The sequence below is a fragment of the Bombina bombina genome, chromosome 9 (genome assembly GCF_027579735.1).
Source record: "Bombina bombina isolate aBomBom1 chromosome 9, aBomBom1.pri, whole genome shotgun sequence".
NCBI lineage: Eukaryota > Metazoa > Chordata > Amphibia > Anura > Bombinatoridae > Bombina > Bombina bombina.
Window position 1 is genome coordinate 49,064,498 of NC_069507.1, and position 19,955 is coordinate 49,084,452.

The 19,955-nt window shown below is 37.4% G+C and overlaps 1 protein-coding gene across 1 annotated transcript in view; it reads right to left on the minus strand.

Annotated features, from left to right (window-relative positions):
• The window catches only part of PARG (poly(ADP-ribose) glycohydrolase), a 482,847-nt gene that overhangs the window by 445,514 nt on the left and 17,378 nt on the right, over window positions 1–19,955 (minus strand). Inside the window, 1 exon segment of the mRNA XM_053692075.1 lies at window positions 16,939–17,676. Coding sequence (XP_053548050.1) covers window positions 16,939–17,676 — 738 coding nt within the window.

Below are 19,955 nucleotides of genomic sequence, written 5' to 3' on the forward strand. Positions count from 1 at the left end.
CCGTCAGGTAAATCTTCATCCCTACAGAATCTATAAGAGTCCCTAGAAAAGGAACCCTTGTGAGTGGTAACAGAGAACTCTTTTCCACGTTCACTTTCCACCCATGCGACCTCAGAAATGCTAGAACTATCTCTGTATGAGACTTTGCATTCTGAAAACTTGACGCTTGTATCAGAATGTCGTCTAGGTACGGAGCCACCGCTATGCCTCGTGGTCTTAGTACCGCCAGAAGTGAACCCAGAACCTTCGTAAAAATTCTCGGGGCCGTGGCTAACTCGAAGGGAAGAGCCACAAACTGGTAATGCCTGTCTAGAAAGGCAAACCTTAGGTACCGATAATGATCTTTGTGAATCGGTATGTGAAGGTAAGCATCCTTTAAGTCCACTGTGGTCATATATTGACCCTCTTGGATCATGGGTAGGATGGTTCGAATGGTTTCCATCTTGAACGATGGTACCCTTAGGAATTTGTTTAAGATCTTTAAGTCCAAGATTGGTCTGAAGGTTCCCTCTTTTTTGGGAACCACGAATAGATTTGAGTAAAATCCTTGTCCCTGTTCCGATCGCGGAACTGAGTGGATCACTCCCATGATTAAGAGGTCTTGTACACATTGTAGAAATGCCTCTCTCTTTACTAGGTTTGTTGATAACCTTGATAGATGGAACCTCCCTTGTGGAGGAGAGGTTTTGAAATCCAGAAGGTATCCCTGAGATATAATCTTCAACGTCCAGGGATCCTGCACATCTCTTGCCCAAGCCTGGGCGAAGAGAGAAAGTCTGCCCCCCACTAAATCCGTCTCCGGATAGGGGGCCCTGTCTTCATGCTGTCTTAGGGGCGGGAGTAGGCTTTCTGGCCTGCTTGCCCTTGTTCCATGACTGGTTGCCTTTCCAACCCTGTCTGTAACGAGCAGTAGTTCCTTCCTGTTTTGGAGCGGAGGAAGTTGATGCTGCTCCTGCCTTGAAGTTACGAAAGGCACGAAAATTAGACTGTTTGGCCTTTGGTTTGGCCCTGTCCTGAGGAAGGGCGTGGCCCTTACCTCCCGTAATGTCAGCAATAATTTCCTTCAAGCCAGGCCCGAATAAGGTCTGCCCTTTGAAAGGAATGTTAAGTAGCTTAGACTTGGAAGTTACATCCGCTGACCAGGATTTAAGCCAGAGCGCTCTGCGCGCCTGTATGGCGAATCCGGAATTTTTAGCCGTAAGTTTGGTTAGATGTACTACGGCATCTGAAACAAACGCATTAGCTTGCTTAAGGGTTCTAACTTTGCACAAAGCCTCATCCAATGGCGCTGTGCGAATCGCCTCTTCCAGAGACTCAAACCAGAATGCTGCTGCAGCCGTGACAGGCGCAATGCATGCAAGAGGCTGCAATATAAAACCCTGTTGAACAAACATTTTCTTAAGATAACCCTCTAATTTTTTATCCATTGGATCTGAGAAAGCACAGCTATCCTCCACCGGGATAGTGGTATGCTTGGCTAAAGTAGAAACTGCTCCCTCCACCTTAGGGACCGTCTGCCATAAGTCTCGTGGAAACATTTTTCTAAATATTGGGGGAGGGGAAAAAGGCACACCGGGTCTATCCCACTCCTTACTAATAATTTCTGTAAGTCTTTTTGGTATAGGAAAGACGTCAGTACACACCGGTACCGCATAGTATCTATCCAACCTACACATTTTCTCTGGAATTGCCACCGTGTCGCAATCATTCAGAGCCGCTAACACCTCCCCTAGTAACACACGGAGGTTCTCAAGCTTAAATTTAAAATTTGAAATTTCCGAATCCGGTCTCCCCGGATCAGAACCGTCACAGACAGAATGAAGCTCACCGTCTTCATGTTCTGAAAATTGTGACGCAGTATCAGACATGGCTCTTGTGTCATCAGCGCGCTCTGTCCTTAACCCAGAGCTATCGCGCTTGCCCCTTAATTCGGGCATATTATATAATACTTCTTTCATAACATTAGCCATATCATGTAAAGTGATTTGTAAGGGCCTAGATGTACTTGGCGTCTCAATCCTACGCATCTCCCGAGCGGGAGACGCAGGTACTGACACGTGAGGAGAGTTAGGCGGCATAACTTCCCCCTCGTTGTCTGGTGATAGTTTCTCTATCGGTACAGATTGACTTTTATTCAAAGCAATATCAATACAATTGGTACACATCGTTCTATTGGGCTCCACATTGGCTTTTGAACATGATGAACAAACAGTTTCCTCTGAATCAGACATGTTTAAACAGACTTAGCAATGAAACTAGCAAGCTTGGAAATCACTTTCAATAAGTTTACAAGCAATATAAAAACGCTGCAGCGCTTCAAAAATACAGATATAATTAAACAATTCTTAACAAGAAGTGTATTATTAGCAGAGGATTGCACCCATTAGCAAAAAGATGATTAACCCCTCAATACCCAAAACGGATAAAACGGATATCAATTAAGATTTAACGCTTTTAATCACAGTCAAGCACACTGTCATAGATCTGCTGTGACTGATTACCTCCCTCAAAAATGAATTTTGCCTACCCCTGAGCTCTCTAGAGACGTCCTGGATCAAGGAGGAAGAAGCAGGAAGACTGTGCTAGAATTTTAACTGCGCAACAAGGCGCTAAAACAAGGTCCCTCCCACTCCTATTACAACAGTGGGAGCCCTGATATAACGGTTTCCATGCAGAAATTATATGTTAGCCATGTGGAAAAAATCATGCCCAAAGAGATTTATCACCAAAGTACCTCACAAAAACGAATAACATGCCAGTAAACGTTTTATTAAAAAACAACATTTTCCAATGTCATGCAAAGTTATCACTAAGCCTGCTACCAGTCGCTACCACTGCAGATAAGGCTTAAGTATTATTTCAGTTTTAACAGCATTTTCTCAGTCAAATTCTAGTCCCTAGAAAATAACTCGACTGCGCATACATTTATCAGCCTGATACCAGTTGCCACTACTGCATTTAAGGCTGTACTTACATCATATGGGTAACAGCAGTATTTTCTTAGTCAATTCCATTCCCAGAAAATAATGTACTGTACATACCTCATTTGCGGAAGACCCCGCATGCTATTCCCAGTTTCTGAAGTTACCCCACTCCTCAGAATGTCGAGAACAGCCAGTGGATCTTAGTTACGCCTGCTAAGATCATAGAAAAAAAACGCAGGCAGTTTCTTCTTCCAAATACTGCCTGAGATAGAAAAACAGCACACTCCGTTGCCATTTAAAATAACAAACTTTTGATTGAAGAATAGTTAAGTAAAAACTCCAGCTCCTCTTGCGACCTCCTTCTTTGTTGAGGGTTGCAAGCGAATGACTGGATATGACATGTGAGGGGAGGAGCTATATAGCAGCTCTGCTTGGGTGATCCTCTTGCAACTTCCTGTTGGGAAGGAGAATATATCCCATAAGTAATGGATGACCCGTGGACTGAACACACTTAACAAGAGAAAAGAGCGTTCTGCTGTGGGCGGCCTAAGGAGCTCAATGAGGCGAATGCTTCAGACAAAATAAAGGAACTTTCAGCATGAAGTATTTGATACTTCATGACTGAAAGTCCCCTTTATTTGTTCCACTGTAAATCCTAGTGTTCAAAAACACTGGGACTTTCCATCACTTTAAATGATTTGCTAATGGTCTATGTATTCAGGCCATGAGAATACTAAATAGACTAAAGAAGCAGATAGATCACTGTAAGAATTGCTAGCTCAGTTATGTTTTCAGTTTTCCAGTCTTAAGCATGCTACATGTGCTAAAATGATAGTGACTGTGAGCATAAGGAATCCAATCTATAAATAACCAGCTAATATCATAAGACACTTTAGTCATAATTTAAATTAGTATCAAACTTAAAGAGCCACTATATTTTACTAACACATTACAAGTTAATGGCTTTTTTTTGTGATTAAGAAACCACAAATATATTAAATTATTACCTTTTTTTGTAGAAAATAGTCAGTTTTGCCATACTTTACATTTTCTTCCCACTGAGTCCTGAGATCCAATCAGCAGTAACTTACTCCTGGACATCAGGAGCGTGCACACACAAACACAAAACTGCAGTGATCATGCATGAGCTCTGCTAGGCTAGAGCAGGAATTTCAGTGCCGTCAGGCAAAACAAAGCTAAAACTGTGCAGCTGAAATAAAAAAAAACAGCCCACAACAAAGAGGTTGCCTAGGCAACTAGAAGGCGTTTCCCCTTTGCATCAACGTAGAATGTGTCCTGAACTCATAATATGAGCAGATTTGCCTGTGTTCTATTGAAAATTCCAAGAAATCGAAAACTCCAAGATTACATCACTTCCCGTGAATCCATACATCATACACAGGCTAATCAGATGGGACTGTAATGGTCTATCTTCACTATCTATTTTGCCTCCACCTGGAGGGGGGTTCAAGGAGGGGGGGGGGTGAAGCCCCCATTGTAAACCTCATTCCCCAAAGTTTACTTGGGGTGGATGCCAGAGGATCAGCTGTGTGCCCCCCAGATAGAGGCAAAAACAGATAGGGAAAAGGAGTCCATGGAAGTGACGGCATCTTGGGGTTTTCGATTTCTTGGAGTTTTCGACAGAACACCTGCACTAAAAGTTTGCTTTTCTGAGAACAGAAACTAATACAGTGCTTATAACCAACAACAGAAAAACAAAGTTTAGTGCAGGCAGATCTGCTCACACTAAGCTGCAGACACAGAGGATGCTTCATCGTTGCCATGGAGAGGTCAGCTTGCAGAAAAGGCTGATTGGATGCCGGTGCACCAGCATTCTCAAGCACTGCTCAGTTTCTGAGCGTGGAAGAATGAGCCAGGCAGTCTGCGCATGAGCAAATATACACAGCAGTCGTTCCACTGCCCTGCTTAAAGGGATAGGAAAGTCCAAATTAAACTTGCATGATTCAGATAGAGCATGTAATTTTAAGACACTTTTAAATTCACTTCTGTTTTCAAATGTGCTTCGCTCTCTTAGTATCCCTTGTTAAAAAAATGAATACGCACATATCATACACTAGTGGGAGCTAGTTAATGATTGGTGCCTGCACACATTTGTCTCTTGTGATTGGCTAACCAGATGTGTTCAGCTAACTGCCAGTAGTGCAATGCTGTTCCTTAAGCAAAAAATAACAAGAGAAAGAAGCAAATTTGATAATAGAAGTAAATTGAAAAGTTGTTTAAAATTGTATGTTCTATCTCAATCCTAAAAGAAAATGTTGGGGTTTACTATCCCTTTAATGGTCTTTGAAAGTTGATTTCAGAGGGCACTGGAAAGCTGATAAATTTAAAAGGTAAATAACCTAAAAATTAAAAAAAAAAAAAAAAAATGGATGCCAATTATAAAAATAAAATGTCAGGTTCATTTTTTAAAGGTTTTTTGTTCCCAAAATGACTATCATGTCCCTTTAACTTCCTGATAATTACTTGCAATCTATAGACAACATGCAACACTGCTTACTCTCCCTCTTATCACACTTGGCCATGGTTTATGTACTATCCTTCTACCTTCATCATATCGTTCCCTGGCACATGCACTGACACTTTACCACTGTCTGTTGGGGAGCCACAAGTTTTTCTCTAGGCCCCCTTCTCTTTAAAATCTTCACATCTTCTCCAGTTTCCTAAATAACGTTGTCAAGGTTTCAGCATTATCCACATGAGGACATTCTACACCAGACCTATCCTTTTCCTCGTTTCTTGTCCGCTTATTATCCAAATTTCCACATCTCCAAAACTGACCAACCCCGTCACACTTTATCCACTTCCTATCCTTCAAAAATCTACTGCTGTTAACAATACGGTCTTCACTTTCAGCCCTTCATGCCCACGTCTTGGGGTCACATACTGGACACAGAGCTTCCATTTGCTTTTCACATAGAGTCCTTGGCTAATTCCTGTAGCTTCCACCTTTAAAATCTCTATAAAATCCAACACTTCCTCACACTAAACCCAGGTAAGATTCTAATTCACTCTTAGCATATCCCCTGTTGACTACTGCAGGTCTCAAGAAAATTGTTAAAAATCTAGGAGCCAGAGACTATTGGCCATACTATGAGATATTATATATATATATATATATATATATATATATATATATATATATATATATATATATATATATATATATATATATATATATATATATATATATATATATATAAATAAAACAAGAAATATATATATTTAGTATGTTCATAGAGAAGTATCTATATACACACACATTTATTAAAACTTTTATTGTGTTATATAATGTATTCAAAATCTAGAAATCACTATCTGTCCCTTCTGCAATCCTTCCAGACTCAAACAATGTGTTTTTTTCCTATTAAAGGGAAACTCAGGTTAAATTAAATTTTCATGATTCAGATACAGCATTTAATTTTAAACAACTTTCCAATTTACTTCCATTAAAAAAAAATGTGCACAGTCTTTTATACTTACAATTTTTGAGTCACCAGATCCTACTGAGCATGTGAAGGAATTCACAGACTATACGTATATGCATTTGTGATTGGCTGATTGCTATCACATGGTACAAGGGGAGTGGAAATATACATAACTTTGAAATTTGTTATTAAAAAATCTACTCATTTGAAGTTCAGACTTAGTGCTATTGCATTGTCTTGTTATCTTGCATTTGTTGATTATGCAAAGCTAATGTGTTGACTGGTCCTTTAACTACTAATAGCGAATATTTTTTTTATTTCAAACTGTGATAGAAAGTTTCAATTAAAGGGATATTGAATTGTATTAAAATTAATTTAACATGAGTTTCTTGCCCCATTGTAAAAAGTAACATAAGGCTGCACAGACAAAAAAAAACAAAAACATTGAAATGTATGTATTTAAATAAAAAATTAATCAGATAGTGAATTTAATTTTAAACAACTCTCCAATTTACTTCTAACAAATTTACTTTGTTATCTTGGTATCCTTTTGTTGAACTATGTATAACTTCATTGGCTGAGGAGAATTTTTTGTGAGCTAGCGGGTGATTTTTTTTTTTCTTGCTCCTATTTGTCTTCTATGGGGAATACGTGAACGAGCACGCAATTTCACAGTTTGCATTATGTGGTTTAACACGCGCAAAAAAGTTATTTTGCCACTTGTAATAGCTGCGCAACCACAAAAGCCATAACATGTGCTACTTGTAATCTTGTCCTAGATGAGTTGGGCTACCCTCCCAATAGCTGCTGCTGAGCCTACTCTTCAACAAAGAGTACCAAGAGAACTAGACAAATGTGATGATAGATGGTGCAATTCTAAACAACTTTCCCATTTTCTTCTATCTGAACCATGAAAGTTTAATTTTGACTTTACTGTCCCTTTAAAGGGAGATAAACACAAACCCGTCTCTCATGATTCAGATAAAGTATGACATTTTAAACAACTTTACAATTTACTTCTAATATCAAAATGTGCTTTGTTCTTATTGAAAACCTAGGTAAGCTCAGGAGCAACAATACACTACTGGGAGCTAGCTGCTGATTGGTGGTTGTACATATATGCTTCTTGTCACTGACTCATCTGACATGTTCAGCTAGCTCCCAGTAGTGCACTGCTGCTCTTTCAAGAGATACCAAGAGAATGAAGCAAATTTGGTAATACAGGTAAATTGGAAAAAATTGCTTTGTCTGAATCATGAAAGAAAAGTTTTGTGTTTCATGTCCTTTTAACTTTTGTCTTAAAGGGATATAAAACCCACATTTTATTCTTTCATGATTTAGACAGAGCAGCAATTTTAAGTAACTTTATAATTTACTCCAATTATCAAATTTGTCTTCATTCTCTTGGTATCTTTATTTGGAAATAAAAGCAGGAAGGTAAGCTTAGGAGCTGGCCCATTTTATTAGTTCAGAACCTGGGTAGCACTTGCTGATTGGTGGTTAAACAAAAAATGGGCTGACTCCTAAACTTACATTCCTGCTTTTCAAATAACGATACCAAAAGAAAGAATAAAATGTGATAATAGGAGTAAATTAGAAAGTTGCTGCTCTACCTGAATCATGAAAAAAAAAATTGGGTTTCACATCCCTTTAAATCCACATTCCAAGAAAAATCTAAAGAAAACAGAAAACAAAACTTCTCATTCATAAAAAAGAAACTTACACATGATTGCTGTGTGAACACTCGCAGCTCGGAAAAACAAAACGTCTCCATGAACTCCTGTGTTTAGCTTCGAAGATGGCAAACGCCGCTAATCCACCGGGTATAATGTACCTCAACATCTGGCGAGGATACAATGCACTTACATCACTCATGGACATAATACTTTTATCCTTGTTACAATAGCCACTGATTTGCTACACTGAGTCAGCAAACCAGACGACTATAAGTGATGTTTTAATGTAAGTACAAATTTAATGCACTATATTCCATTACAAATTCTACACTTTCTACCACACTTTTTTGAAATGTCACTAGGATACATTTTTAAAAGGGACACAAAACCTAACATTTTTATTTAATGATTCAGATAGAGCATAACATTTTAAACAACTATCCAGTTTACTTCTATTATCAAATTTGCTCATTCTCTTGGTATCCTTTGTTAAAGGATCAGCAGTGCACTACTGTGAGATAGCTAAGCCAATAACAAAAAGCATATATGTGCAGCCACAAATCAGCAGCTAGCTCACAGTTGTACTTGCTGAGCCTACCTAGGTATGCTTTTAAACAAAAGGTAACAAAAGAAGAAAACAATTAATGGGACAGTCAACACTTCCGTTAACATTATTTGATATTGAAAATTAAAAACCGAAGATCCGCCTGCACTATACCCCTTCTGCCTTGCTTCTGTACTAATCAGCGTCGCTAACTTCTCTAATACCAGTTAAATATGGCAGCCGAACTCCCCCCACCGTTACATAGCTGCCTTCTTCTTCAAATGATCAGCAAATCAGAATCCAATCCTCGGTCAGAAATTGCAAGCGCGTGCTATTTCTGACCGAGGATTGGATTCTGATTTGCTGATCATTTCAACAAGAAGGCAGCTACGTAACGGTGGGGGGAGTTCGGCTGCCATATTTACCTGGTATTATAGAAGTTAGCGATGCCGATTAGTACAGAAGCAAGGCGGCAAGGCAGAAGGGGTATAGTGCAGGCGGATCTTCGGTTTTTAATTTTCAATATCAAATAATGTTAAAGGGACAGTTTACTCAAAAAAATTCTCCCCTTTAATTTGTTCCCAATGATCCACTTTACTTGCTGGAGTGTATTAAATTGTTTACAAGTAGCTCCTTTACCCTTGTATTGGCATTTGAAATTGTTAATTTACCATGTGGTATCCCCACCTATTCTGAAAGTTTGTGGCCGCGCGTTCCAGCTATAGATAAGCTTTGTAAACACAGCCAGCAGAAGAAATGACACTCCCAGTCAGTTATAGCAGATATAAGGTAATACAATGTTGATTTTCCATTGTTCTCTCAAAGTACTGGTGATTGTTTTAAGGACAGATATAAGATAAAGAAGCAGGTATATGTATACAATGTGATACAGTAATGAGATCTGATTATATCTACAAGCTCAACCCATTTTATTAGGTAGTGGCTTCAAAACACAAAATCAGAGCTTTAATATACACAAATAAACCTTAAAAAGCTAATTTTCATACATTTTTTACTCTGAAGTTGGTAAAAAAAGCAATTGTAAACACATTAAGGGAAAAACTATTTTACAGTATACTGTCCCTTTAACGGAAGTGTTGACTGTCCCTTTAAATGATGGACGTAAATTGGAAAAAAAAAATGTATGCTCTGTATGGATCAAGAAATAAAAAAAAAAAATCAAGGACTTTACTGACCCTTTTAAAGTGATAGTAAATCAGAGAATTTAAAAAACACCAGGATTTACCATCACTAAAAATAAACTATAATTTAATTCATCACTTACTAAAAAAAAAAAAAAAAAAAAAGTGCTAAACTCACCGTTTCTGTGCCGCGGCAGCTCACTAAAGACAGCGCTCTTTACCAATGAGGTGACGTTTCCACCTCTAAACCAATAGCTGTGGCTAGGATGTCAGTTGACACGCACAGCTATTGGTTTAGAGCTGAAAACGTCACCTCATTGAAGAAGAGCGCTGTGCAGTGGGGGGCCGGAGTCGCTGACTTTAGCGAGCTGCCGTGGCACAAAAAGGGGGAGTTTAGCACTTTTTTTTTTTTAGTGATGGTAAATCCTAGTGTTCTATAAACGCTCAGATTTACCCTCACTTTAACAAACAAGGACGTTAGTTACAGGTTTTATCTGCTACTCAGGTTTGTCATAGCATTTAAACAGCCATTGGTCATCCAGTCTCTTCAAATTGGTTTATCATTACAATCAGAGCATCCTAAATCACTAGTGTGATTGGCTATACATAAACTCTGTCCTATAGACTGACTGGTCTACCCTGCAGGATAAAGTTTAGTTTTCTTGATCATTTATCATGAAACATTCTTGTTTATATGGAGTGTCCTCCCTAGGACATTTTAATAGGCGCAGCACTTGCTTGATTTCTCTTACCACGTGGCCAATATTAAACTAAAACGTCACAAGTTTATTGTACAAATTATCATTAAAAGGGATATTTTTTGTGACTCAGACAGCATCAAATTTTAAAAAGATTTGAATTTACTTATTTGATCAAATTTGTTTCGTTTCCATGGTATTCTTTTTTGAAAATACACCTAGGTAGGCATCTGGAGCACTATATGGCAGGGAATAGCGCTGCCATCTAGTGTTCTTGCAAATGGATAACATTGTTCTAAAACTGCTCCAGAAATGGGCAAGCTCCTAAGCTTATGTCCCTAAATGAAGTAAATTGGTTCAAAATCACATGCTCTATCTGAATCACAAAAGAAAAATGTTGGGTTTAAATACATTTAAGATAAATTATGCAATTCATATGTGCTTTGGATAGCAGAAAATGTTATAATATTACACTGCCCCAAACGACTACTTCATAATGACACCTGGCTGGCAACATCTTCTGTGGAGAACACTGATGTGCAATTTATTATAATCCTCTTCAAAATATCTAAACTCAAAATCTGCAATAAATACTGTTAATATTCTTAAGCCCCAGTATCACTCGTAGAAGATAGATTCTTATGCATATTGTGTGCCTTCCTTTACATCAGGGCTCGACAAACCCAGGAGCCTGGGAGCCACTGGCTCATAGAATTTTACCCCTTGCTCCTAACTTTTTGGGTTATTCTCCATATATCTATATACATATTCAACTGTCTGGCTCCTAAAAATATGCCTGGCTCCTAAATATTCTTACTGGCTCATAATTGAACATATTCATCAAGCACTGCTGGGTGAATGATTTTTTTAACCCTTTAAGGACACAGCTTCAGTTTGCTCAACTGTTACAAGACAGAATAATTCTGTCATTGGTCCTTAAGGGGTTAAAAGCACTTCAACTATTGGTTCTTCAAAATAATTAAACAGATTTTAAAAATGCAGTTATTTTCTGTAATGTTCTGAGAAATTAAACTAAAATACAATGAGTCAATCACTGCAGAAAATAAAATATTTTGATCTCAATCATATTTAGATGTCTGGCACTGAAAGTAGTAGAAAAGTATAAAATCCTTACACCCAGTGACCGCTGAGTAAATACAGTTGTTATCAGGGCAACGGATTCCTGTAAATGCAAGTTTTGTTTCGTCATCCACCAGTGTTTCGTTTCTCTCGCATGCTTTCACTTTCACTATAGGGTGGGGCTGTAATCTGAATGTGTAGTAACCTTTCAGAACTCTGACAGATGGGTTACAGCAACTGTTCTCTAACTGGCAGTGAGGTAGAAAATATGAATCCCACTGAAAGGGCACACGAAAGTGCTCAGTGCCAGCACATTTTATTCCAGGACACTGTAAATTAGTTATACAGCAGGGTTGTTGAGAGGCGAAAGTTTTAATGGTCATGTCCATTTGTCTTTAACTTTATAAATAAATATGTTTAAAAGGTTAGAAATCGTTGCAAATTTGTACTTAAATAAAAGTCAATATTATAATCAATATATTAGGGCTGCAACCAACGATTATTTTCATAATCGATTAATCGGACGATTATTTTTTCGATTAATCGGATAAAAAAAAATTAATAATTTTTTTTCCTATATTTAAACTAAAATCCACATACTGAGTGTTATAAATATAAACTTCCGACTAAAACTTTACATTAAAACAACTGTTGGTCCAATTTCTAAGCAGCAGAACATTTTTTTATAATTAAGCAAAACAAAACCACAAACTGCTTGAAAATAGGTAGAATTAGTAAGAGGTAGACTACCACTGTTTATAACATTCTGTTATTCACTCTTTCAGAAACTTTGCATTGAAATGCAAAAATGACAACAACATGCTCCTGGCTGAGGCTGGCTCTCTTTTTTGCAGCTATTTTGCCTGCAGCAGAGAAGAAGCGCTCAGATGGTGTTGAGGTGCCTGAGATGCATAAATAGGGTTTTGCCAATTTCACCAAGGTGTACTATTTATCTTTGTTAGTTCTCCACCAATGCAAGGGGCCTCTTGACAAAGTAAGCCTGGACTTAATTTTAACATAACAATATCTTGAATATCTATATGCAGTGGTAAATAACCAGCTATAAGGTTAGGGGGAAAAATATCTAGTCCGCTCTTAAAATAACATATACAGTATATACTTAGAGGTTGAATTTGGTACATATTACAATTAATTAAAAATAGAGAGAAAAAAAAAAGGCAAAAGGGCTAATGACTATATATCAGTAAAATAACACAGCCTTACACATTTATCTAGAGTACATATATCAACAATAGCAAGCGATCCGCTAAAAATTTAACAAACAGGTAATAGTGACATTAATTCATATAAAAAATGCCATAAATCTAGGGTTAGGTGTAAATAACAAGCTCGGCACTAAATCATGCAAAGCATAGCCCCAAATCACCTGATTTTTATTTCTGGGTTGCACATAAGACAGAAGTAGTTGTAAACTTAAAAAGAAACGTATAGTGTCCTAAAAAAGTGAAAAGTAAACGTCTAAAACGTCTTTAGGCTAAGGACATAACTATAAAACACAATACCATGTGCAGGAGCTCATTGGAGTAAAGCAGCTGGTGCTGTACACAGACCAACTAATTGCAAACCAACTAATCGATTATGAGATTCGTTGACAACTATTTTCATAATCGATTATTATTGATTATGCCGATTAGTTGTTGCAGCTCTAAAATATATGTAATCACATAACTATTTTTTTTAAAACATTTTTTTAAACAAAGCTTCAACATACCGTTAATATAACTTTAAATTATCATGAAACGAGCGGTAAAGAACATCCATAAAAGGAGACAGTTTATGTAAAATCAGCTACCGTTCCCCACCCAATGGCGAAGCAGCTGCGCATTCATTTTAATATTCATATGATGTTATGTATGTCCACATTGCACGCGCACCTCATGTAAGGTATTCACATGTGCATTTATTGACAGAAACGCTCAGTGGACGTATTTGCTTTTACTATGCACTGCTATACTTCAACGTTATGGTGCGCAACTTCCTCCGGCTTGATGTCACAATCAATGTGTCCGCCCTATAGGAGAAAGGACAGAGGGGGCTGAATCTGCACAAGCGTTAGCCAGAAAAGTTTTAAATTCACATGCAAGCCGCCATGTTGTTTCTACCTACGTAGAACATAGTTATAAATCGCCCTAATGGGTTTGGTGCAATAATAATTTTACAAAAAAAGGAGAGAATACAGGTACAAATTACAAATACCTGTATCATATATAGAAGTTTTAAAAGAAACTGAACTTGGGCGATTAAAGTACAACAAATGCTAGCATTTACAATCACTAAAAATAAACAGTTTCTGTCATTGTTTCCTAAAAAAACGATGTTAAACTTAGCCTATCTGTAAGGCAAATTTATCTCTAACTCAGCGCCTCCAGCCACCCACTGCACAGCACTTTCTTCAATGAGGTTACGTTTTCACCTCTAAACCAATAGCCATGCGTGTCAACTGACATCCTAGCACGGCTATTGGTCGTGAAAACGTTACCTCATTGGAGAAAGCGCTGTGCCGTGGGCAGCCGGAGGCACTGAGTTAGAGATATACTTGCCTTACAGAGATATTGGCTGCTGTGGTGTATAGCAACTCAGTTTGCATGGCAGGGCAGTATGGTAGGAACTGCACTACAAATATATATATACATATACACACACATACACAATTATATATGCCGGAGGCACTGAGTTAGAGATATACTTGCCTTACAGATAGGGCAAGTTTAACATCGTTTTTAGGAAACGATGAAAGAAACTAATGTTTACTTCTGTAAAAGGCTGTAACAGGTTGCAAGAATATGAGAGCTACAAGATGGTGGCGTCCAGTATAGAAATGTGGAGCTTCACCAACTGACACCTATAAAGGGTTAAAATAAGAACAGCAATGAAGAGAGCTGCAGGCCCTAGAGTTTGATTGGCTGGCTGACTTTCCGAGTGGCTTGTATTAGAATAAAAATACAGTGAACTGACAAGAATATATAAGAACATATTACACAATGTGCGTCATTACAACCAACAATATAACTATCTGAAGCATTTTTAAACCATGTGACAGACACCTTAGGTAGATGCGCCCCAATCAAAAAAATGTTTAATATATATATATATATATATATATATATATATACACACAAAATAAGATATAAATAAAAATAAGGTAGTGTAATGATGATCCAAAGAGCCAACCACACAATCATCCATATACCCAGAAACGTATACACGTCAAAAAACACTTTCACTAGAAAGCCACACAAACGCCACACTTGCATGTACGGAGAAGGACATACACCCCAGTAACATGGACAGACATCCCAGTAACAAAAGGAACTTTGGTCTGAAGCCAAGATGTGTGAGTCTCTATTAGCATTTTACATTACACGTTTGTTTTTGGCCATTGGCAGTGATGTCAATTGTAGTGCAGTTCCTACCATACTGCCCTGCCATGCAAACTGCGATGCTATACACCACAGCAGCCAATATTTCCAGATGAGCAGGCTGTATAGAGAAAAGACTGATACAGCACTTCCCATAAGAAAGGCTAAAGTTCTGTTACAGACAGATTCTGCCGTTATATCTGCGCTGTTTGAACTTTGGTGGAGGTTACGCTGTGTGGTTTTCTCCACACAGCGGCTGTCTGTTTTTGATGTTTTATCTGTTGATATGCCTTTTAAAAGAAGGAATCCTGTCTTAGGAAAGGTTATTATAACAGGATCCTTACATAAAGCTATAGCAGCTCCGCACAATTGGAGAAGCATTCTTTAGGGCAGTGGTTCTCAAGCTCTTGATTAGTGGCGCACTGTAAAACTTTGGGAATTTTTTCCAGTGCACTTTGCAGACAAAATTCAAAAACAAAAAACAAACATTACAATATTTCAAACCATTTTAAAAACTATGAATAAAAGTAAGATAGACTATAGAAAGCTATTACTTGTCTTACCTTGGTATTTGAACGTTTGAGGTGGGGGGTTTCAGTTGCACACCACAGTAATGGTGCAATATACGGCGCCAAGCCAGATTTCCCACATGGCTGTTGGCTAAGAGGTGGAAACGTCACCTCTCAGTCAAAAAGAATTCTGCCGTGGGCCGCCTTAGCAGCTGAGTGCAGCAAACAAATAAAGGAGCTTTCAAAATGAAGTATTTTATACTTCATGAAAGTCCCCTTTATTTGTTCCAATGGTAAATCCTAGCGTTTCAGAAATGCTAGGATTTACCATCACTTTAATGTCCAAAATTATGTGGTAAAAAGTCACTCCCATCTTTAAAAGTGATTAGATTACTAGCAAGTTGGGCACACTATGAAAAACCTGCCATCCCTGTCCTACAGTTGTATCAGTGAATACTAGCATAACCAGAATTATAACAAAAAAGTATTTTTCCAATGAAGCAATATCCATTTTAGGATAAAAACACATAAGAGACATTAATTTAATGTCCATTAAAGGGAAAGTTTAGTCAGAATTAAACTTTCATGATTCAGATAGAGCATGCAATTTTAATCAACTTTCCAATTTATAATTACCATTAAATTTGCTTTGTACTCTTGGTATTCTTTGTTGAAAGCTAAACCTAGGTAGGCTCATATGCTAATTTCTAAGCCTTTGAAGGCCCGCCTCTTATCTCAGGGCATTTTGACACATTTTTACAGCTAGAAAGCACTTGTTCATGTGTTCCATACAGATAATGTGCTCATGCACGTGGAGAAGTCAGCACTGATTGGCTAAAGTGCAAGTCTGTCAAAAGAACTGAGATAAGGGGCAGTCTGCAGAGACTTAGATACAAGGTAATCACAGAGGTAAAAAATATATTAATATAACTGTGTTGGTTATGCAAAACTGGGGAATGGGCAATAAAATGGATTATCTATCTTTCTTTTTAAACAAACATTTTCAAGTAGATGGCCCCTTTAAAAAGAGGTTTGAAAGCTCACATGAAATAAAACTAAAGATAACTTATAGGAGAAAAATAATGAAGATGGGTCATAGAACAAATCAGTATTTGCTATCAGAATATAGAATGCAGTGCTTTCAGTGCCCAATCTACCGTGGAATAATTCTGCTGTCTAGCTGTGAAAAAATGTAAAATGCACTGAGATAAGAGGCGGCCTTCAAGGGCTAAAACATTAGCATATGGGCCTACCTAGGTTTAGCTTTCAACAAACAATTTGTTGATAAAGGTAAATTGGAAAGTTGTTTAAAATTGCATGCCCTATCTGAATCATGAAAGTTTAACTTTGACTAGACTGTCCCTTTAAGACACAGATATGTTATTCTATTTGAGACCATAAAAGATCTAAATAACATACCTTGTAACAAATAAAATTCATCAATCAACATGAATGTTTCACAGTACAGTGACTAAATAATTATATTAAAAACACACGATAAAGTGATAAAAAGGAAAATAGGAAGGGGAAACGCATTACCATGTCTCTTCTGGTTTGGTACGTGCATGCGAAATGTGGTTTGTGATTGTGGCTAGCCTCTTCCCACATTGGGTGTCATCAATGCTTGGAATAGATGTTTGCATGGTCTCCCCTGTGCTACAAGTCTTTGGCTGAAAGCTTTCTGTCCCTTCGTCTGAGATACTCTCGCCTTCCCTTGCTCCAGTTTCATAAGCTAAAACTAGTCTGTTCTTATCTTTCAGATCATCACTTTGGGGTTCTGGGTGTGAAGCTTCACTGGATTTCTCCTGTTCGCATTCTATCAATAAAGGTTGGTCATCATCTGAGCCCTGGCTGCTTTTAATGTCCATATCCATGGACGATTCAGATTTACTTTCCTGTTCTCCAGGACTCTGAGCATCCTCATACATATAGGTTTCTGTATCTTGGAGACTGGCCCCTGAATCCCCACAGGCAACATCAGAAGGGGGTCCAGAAATAGGAGACGCAGCATCACTAATGGTGGTGATTTGGGGTGAACCCACAGTGTCGTCTGTAATAGAAGGTTGTTTGTTATCGTATGTCTGATTATTGAAAATCTCATCTTCAGAGAGGGTTCCTGTGCTTGGCGTAGCCAACTGAATTGCTTTAGCGTTTTCTGGAAGCATGTCATTTTGCTGGCAAACTTTTTGTAAGTGACTCTTGCCCTCAGCACATATGGGGTCATTTTCATCCGAGTTCATCTTGCCTATTTTATTGCTGTGATGTTTCCTGTGCCACCTAAAAAAAAAAACAATGAGACATACATCACACCTAATATTCCCATTGCTAAACCATACATTGCTAGGAAACCTGTGACACTTTAGGCTACACACATTAAAGTTAGAAAATGTGCTCACATAAAAAAAGGGGGGGGGGGAATTCCTACCATAAATAAAGTAAATTCTACTTCTTTACTTTACAGTACAAACATTCACCAATGAGATCATGCTTTACCTCTTAGCCAGTGGGTGGGAACAAGTAAAAACACTCAGAAGAATTATAGGGATCATCACTGATATATTCAAACTAGGGCTGCAACTAACTATTATTTTCATAATCGATTAATCGGCCGATAATTTTTTCGATTAATCGACTAATCGGATAAAAAGAGAATCAATAATAGTTTTCTATGTTTTAAATAAAATCCACATAATGAGTGTTACAAATATAAACTTCAGACTAAAACTTTACATTAACACAACTGTTTCTTTAATTTTTAAGCAGCAGAGCACAGTTTTATAATTAAACAAAACAAAACCACAAACTGTTTGAAAAGAGGTAGAACTAGAAAGAGTTAGACTATCACTGTTAATAACATTCTGTTATTCACTCTTTCAGAAACTTTGCATTGAAATGCAAAAATCTCAACATGTCCACATGCTTCTGGCTATGGCTGGTTCTCTGTTTGCAGCTATATTTCCTGCAGCACAGAAAAGGCTGTTGAGGTGTATAAGTAGGGTTTTGCCAATTTCAGTGGGATATTTATCTTTGTTAGCTCTTCACCAATGCTACGTGTTTTCTACCTTGGCAAGGGGCCTCTCAATAAAGTAACCCTTGACTTCATTCTAATATAAAAATATCTTGAATATCTATATGCAATGGTAAATAACCAGCTATAAGGTTAGGGGAAATATCTAGTCCGCTCTAAAAATAACAAAGATATACTTATAAAGGTTGAATCTGGTACATATTATCACAATTTATTAAAAATATAAAAAAAAAAAACTATAAAAAACAGAATCAAAAGTGCTAAGGACTGTATATCAATAACAGGACAAAGCCTTACACATTTATTTATACAGTACATATAATCAGCAATAGCAAGCGATCTGCTGATAATTGTGCAAACAGATAATAGTGCACATCAATTTAAATAACTCCCATCAATCTTGGGGCAAGGTGTAAACAACAAGCTTGGCACAATATCATGAAAAGCATAGTTCCAAATCACCAGATTTAATATAAACAATCCAAATGATGACTATTATATCTGGGTTGCACATAAGCCAGGAGGTAGTTGTAAACGTATACTGTCCTGAAAAAGTGAAAAGTAGACGTCCTTTAGGCTAAGGACATAACCATAAAACACAATACCATATGCAGGAGTTCATTGGAGTGAAGCAGGTGGTGTTGTGCACAGACCAACTAATTGCAAACCAACTAATCGATTAATCGATTATGAGATTCGTTGACAACTATTTTAATAATCGATTATTATCGATTATGACGATTAGTTGTTGCAGCTCTAATTCAAACCAATTAGGCAGTTTTAAGGTATTTTAAAAGGTATACTAAACCCACATTTTTTATTTATTATTATTATTGGTTATTTGTAAAGCGCTAACAGATTCTGCAGCTCTATATTAGTGATTCAGAAAGAGCAAACAATTTTAAGCAACTTTCTAATTTACTCCTATTATAAAAATTATTTTTTCTCTTGCTATCTTTATTTTAAAAAGCAAGAATGTAAGCTTGTGAGCCAGCCCATTTTTGTTTCAAAACCTGGGTAGCCCTTGCTGATTGGTGGCTATATTTTACCTACCAATCAGCAAGCGCTACCCAGGTGCTGAAACAAAAATGAGCAGGCTCATGAGCTTACATTCTTGCTTTTCATATAAAGATACAAAAAGAACAAAGAAAATTGATAAGAGTAAATTAGGAAGTTGCTTAAATTGCCTGCTCTATCTGAATCATGAAAGAAATAAAATTGGGTTTAGTGTCCCTTTAAGTGTTTCTCAGTTCTAGTTCTGAAGTAACCCTCATCTCTGTCTGGGCTGCAAATGGCAAAATCATTGTGGACTCACCTGCTCTCAGTCTAGGAAATACATAATCTGCATACTTGAGAACTGGAGCTTTGAAAAACTTTTATACAAAAATAAATCAATGAGGGTTTGGTGAATGATTCTACTGTATTGAGTGAAGAAATAAAATTGATTTAATTTAAGGTAAAAAAAATAAATCCTCTTTTCCTCACTCAATATAGAAGCCAATTTACCAACAAGAGGTGCCAGAACAGT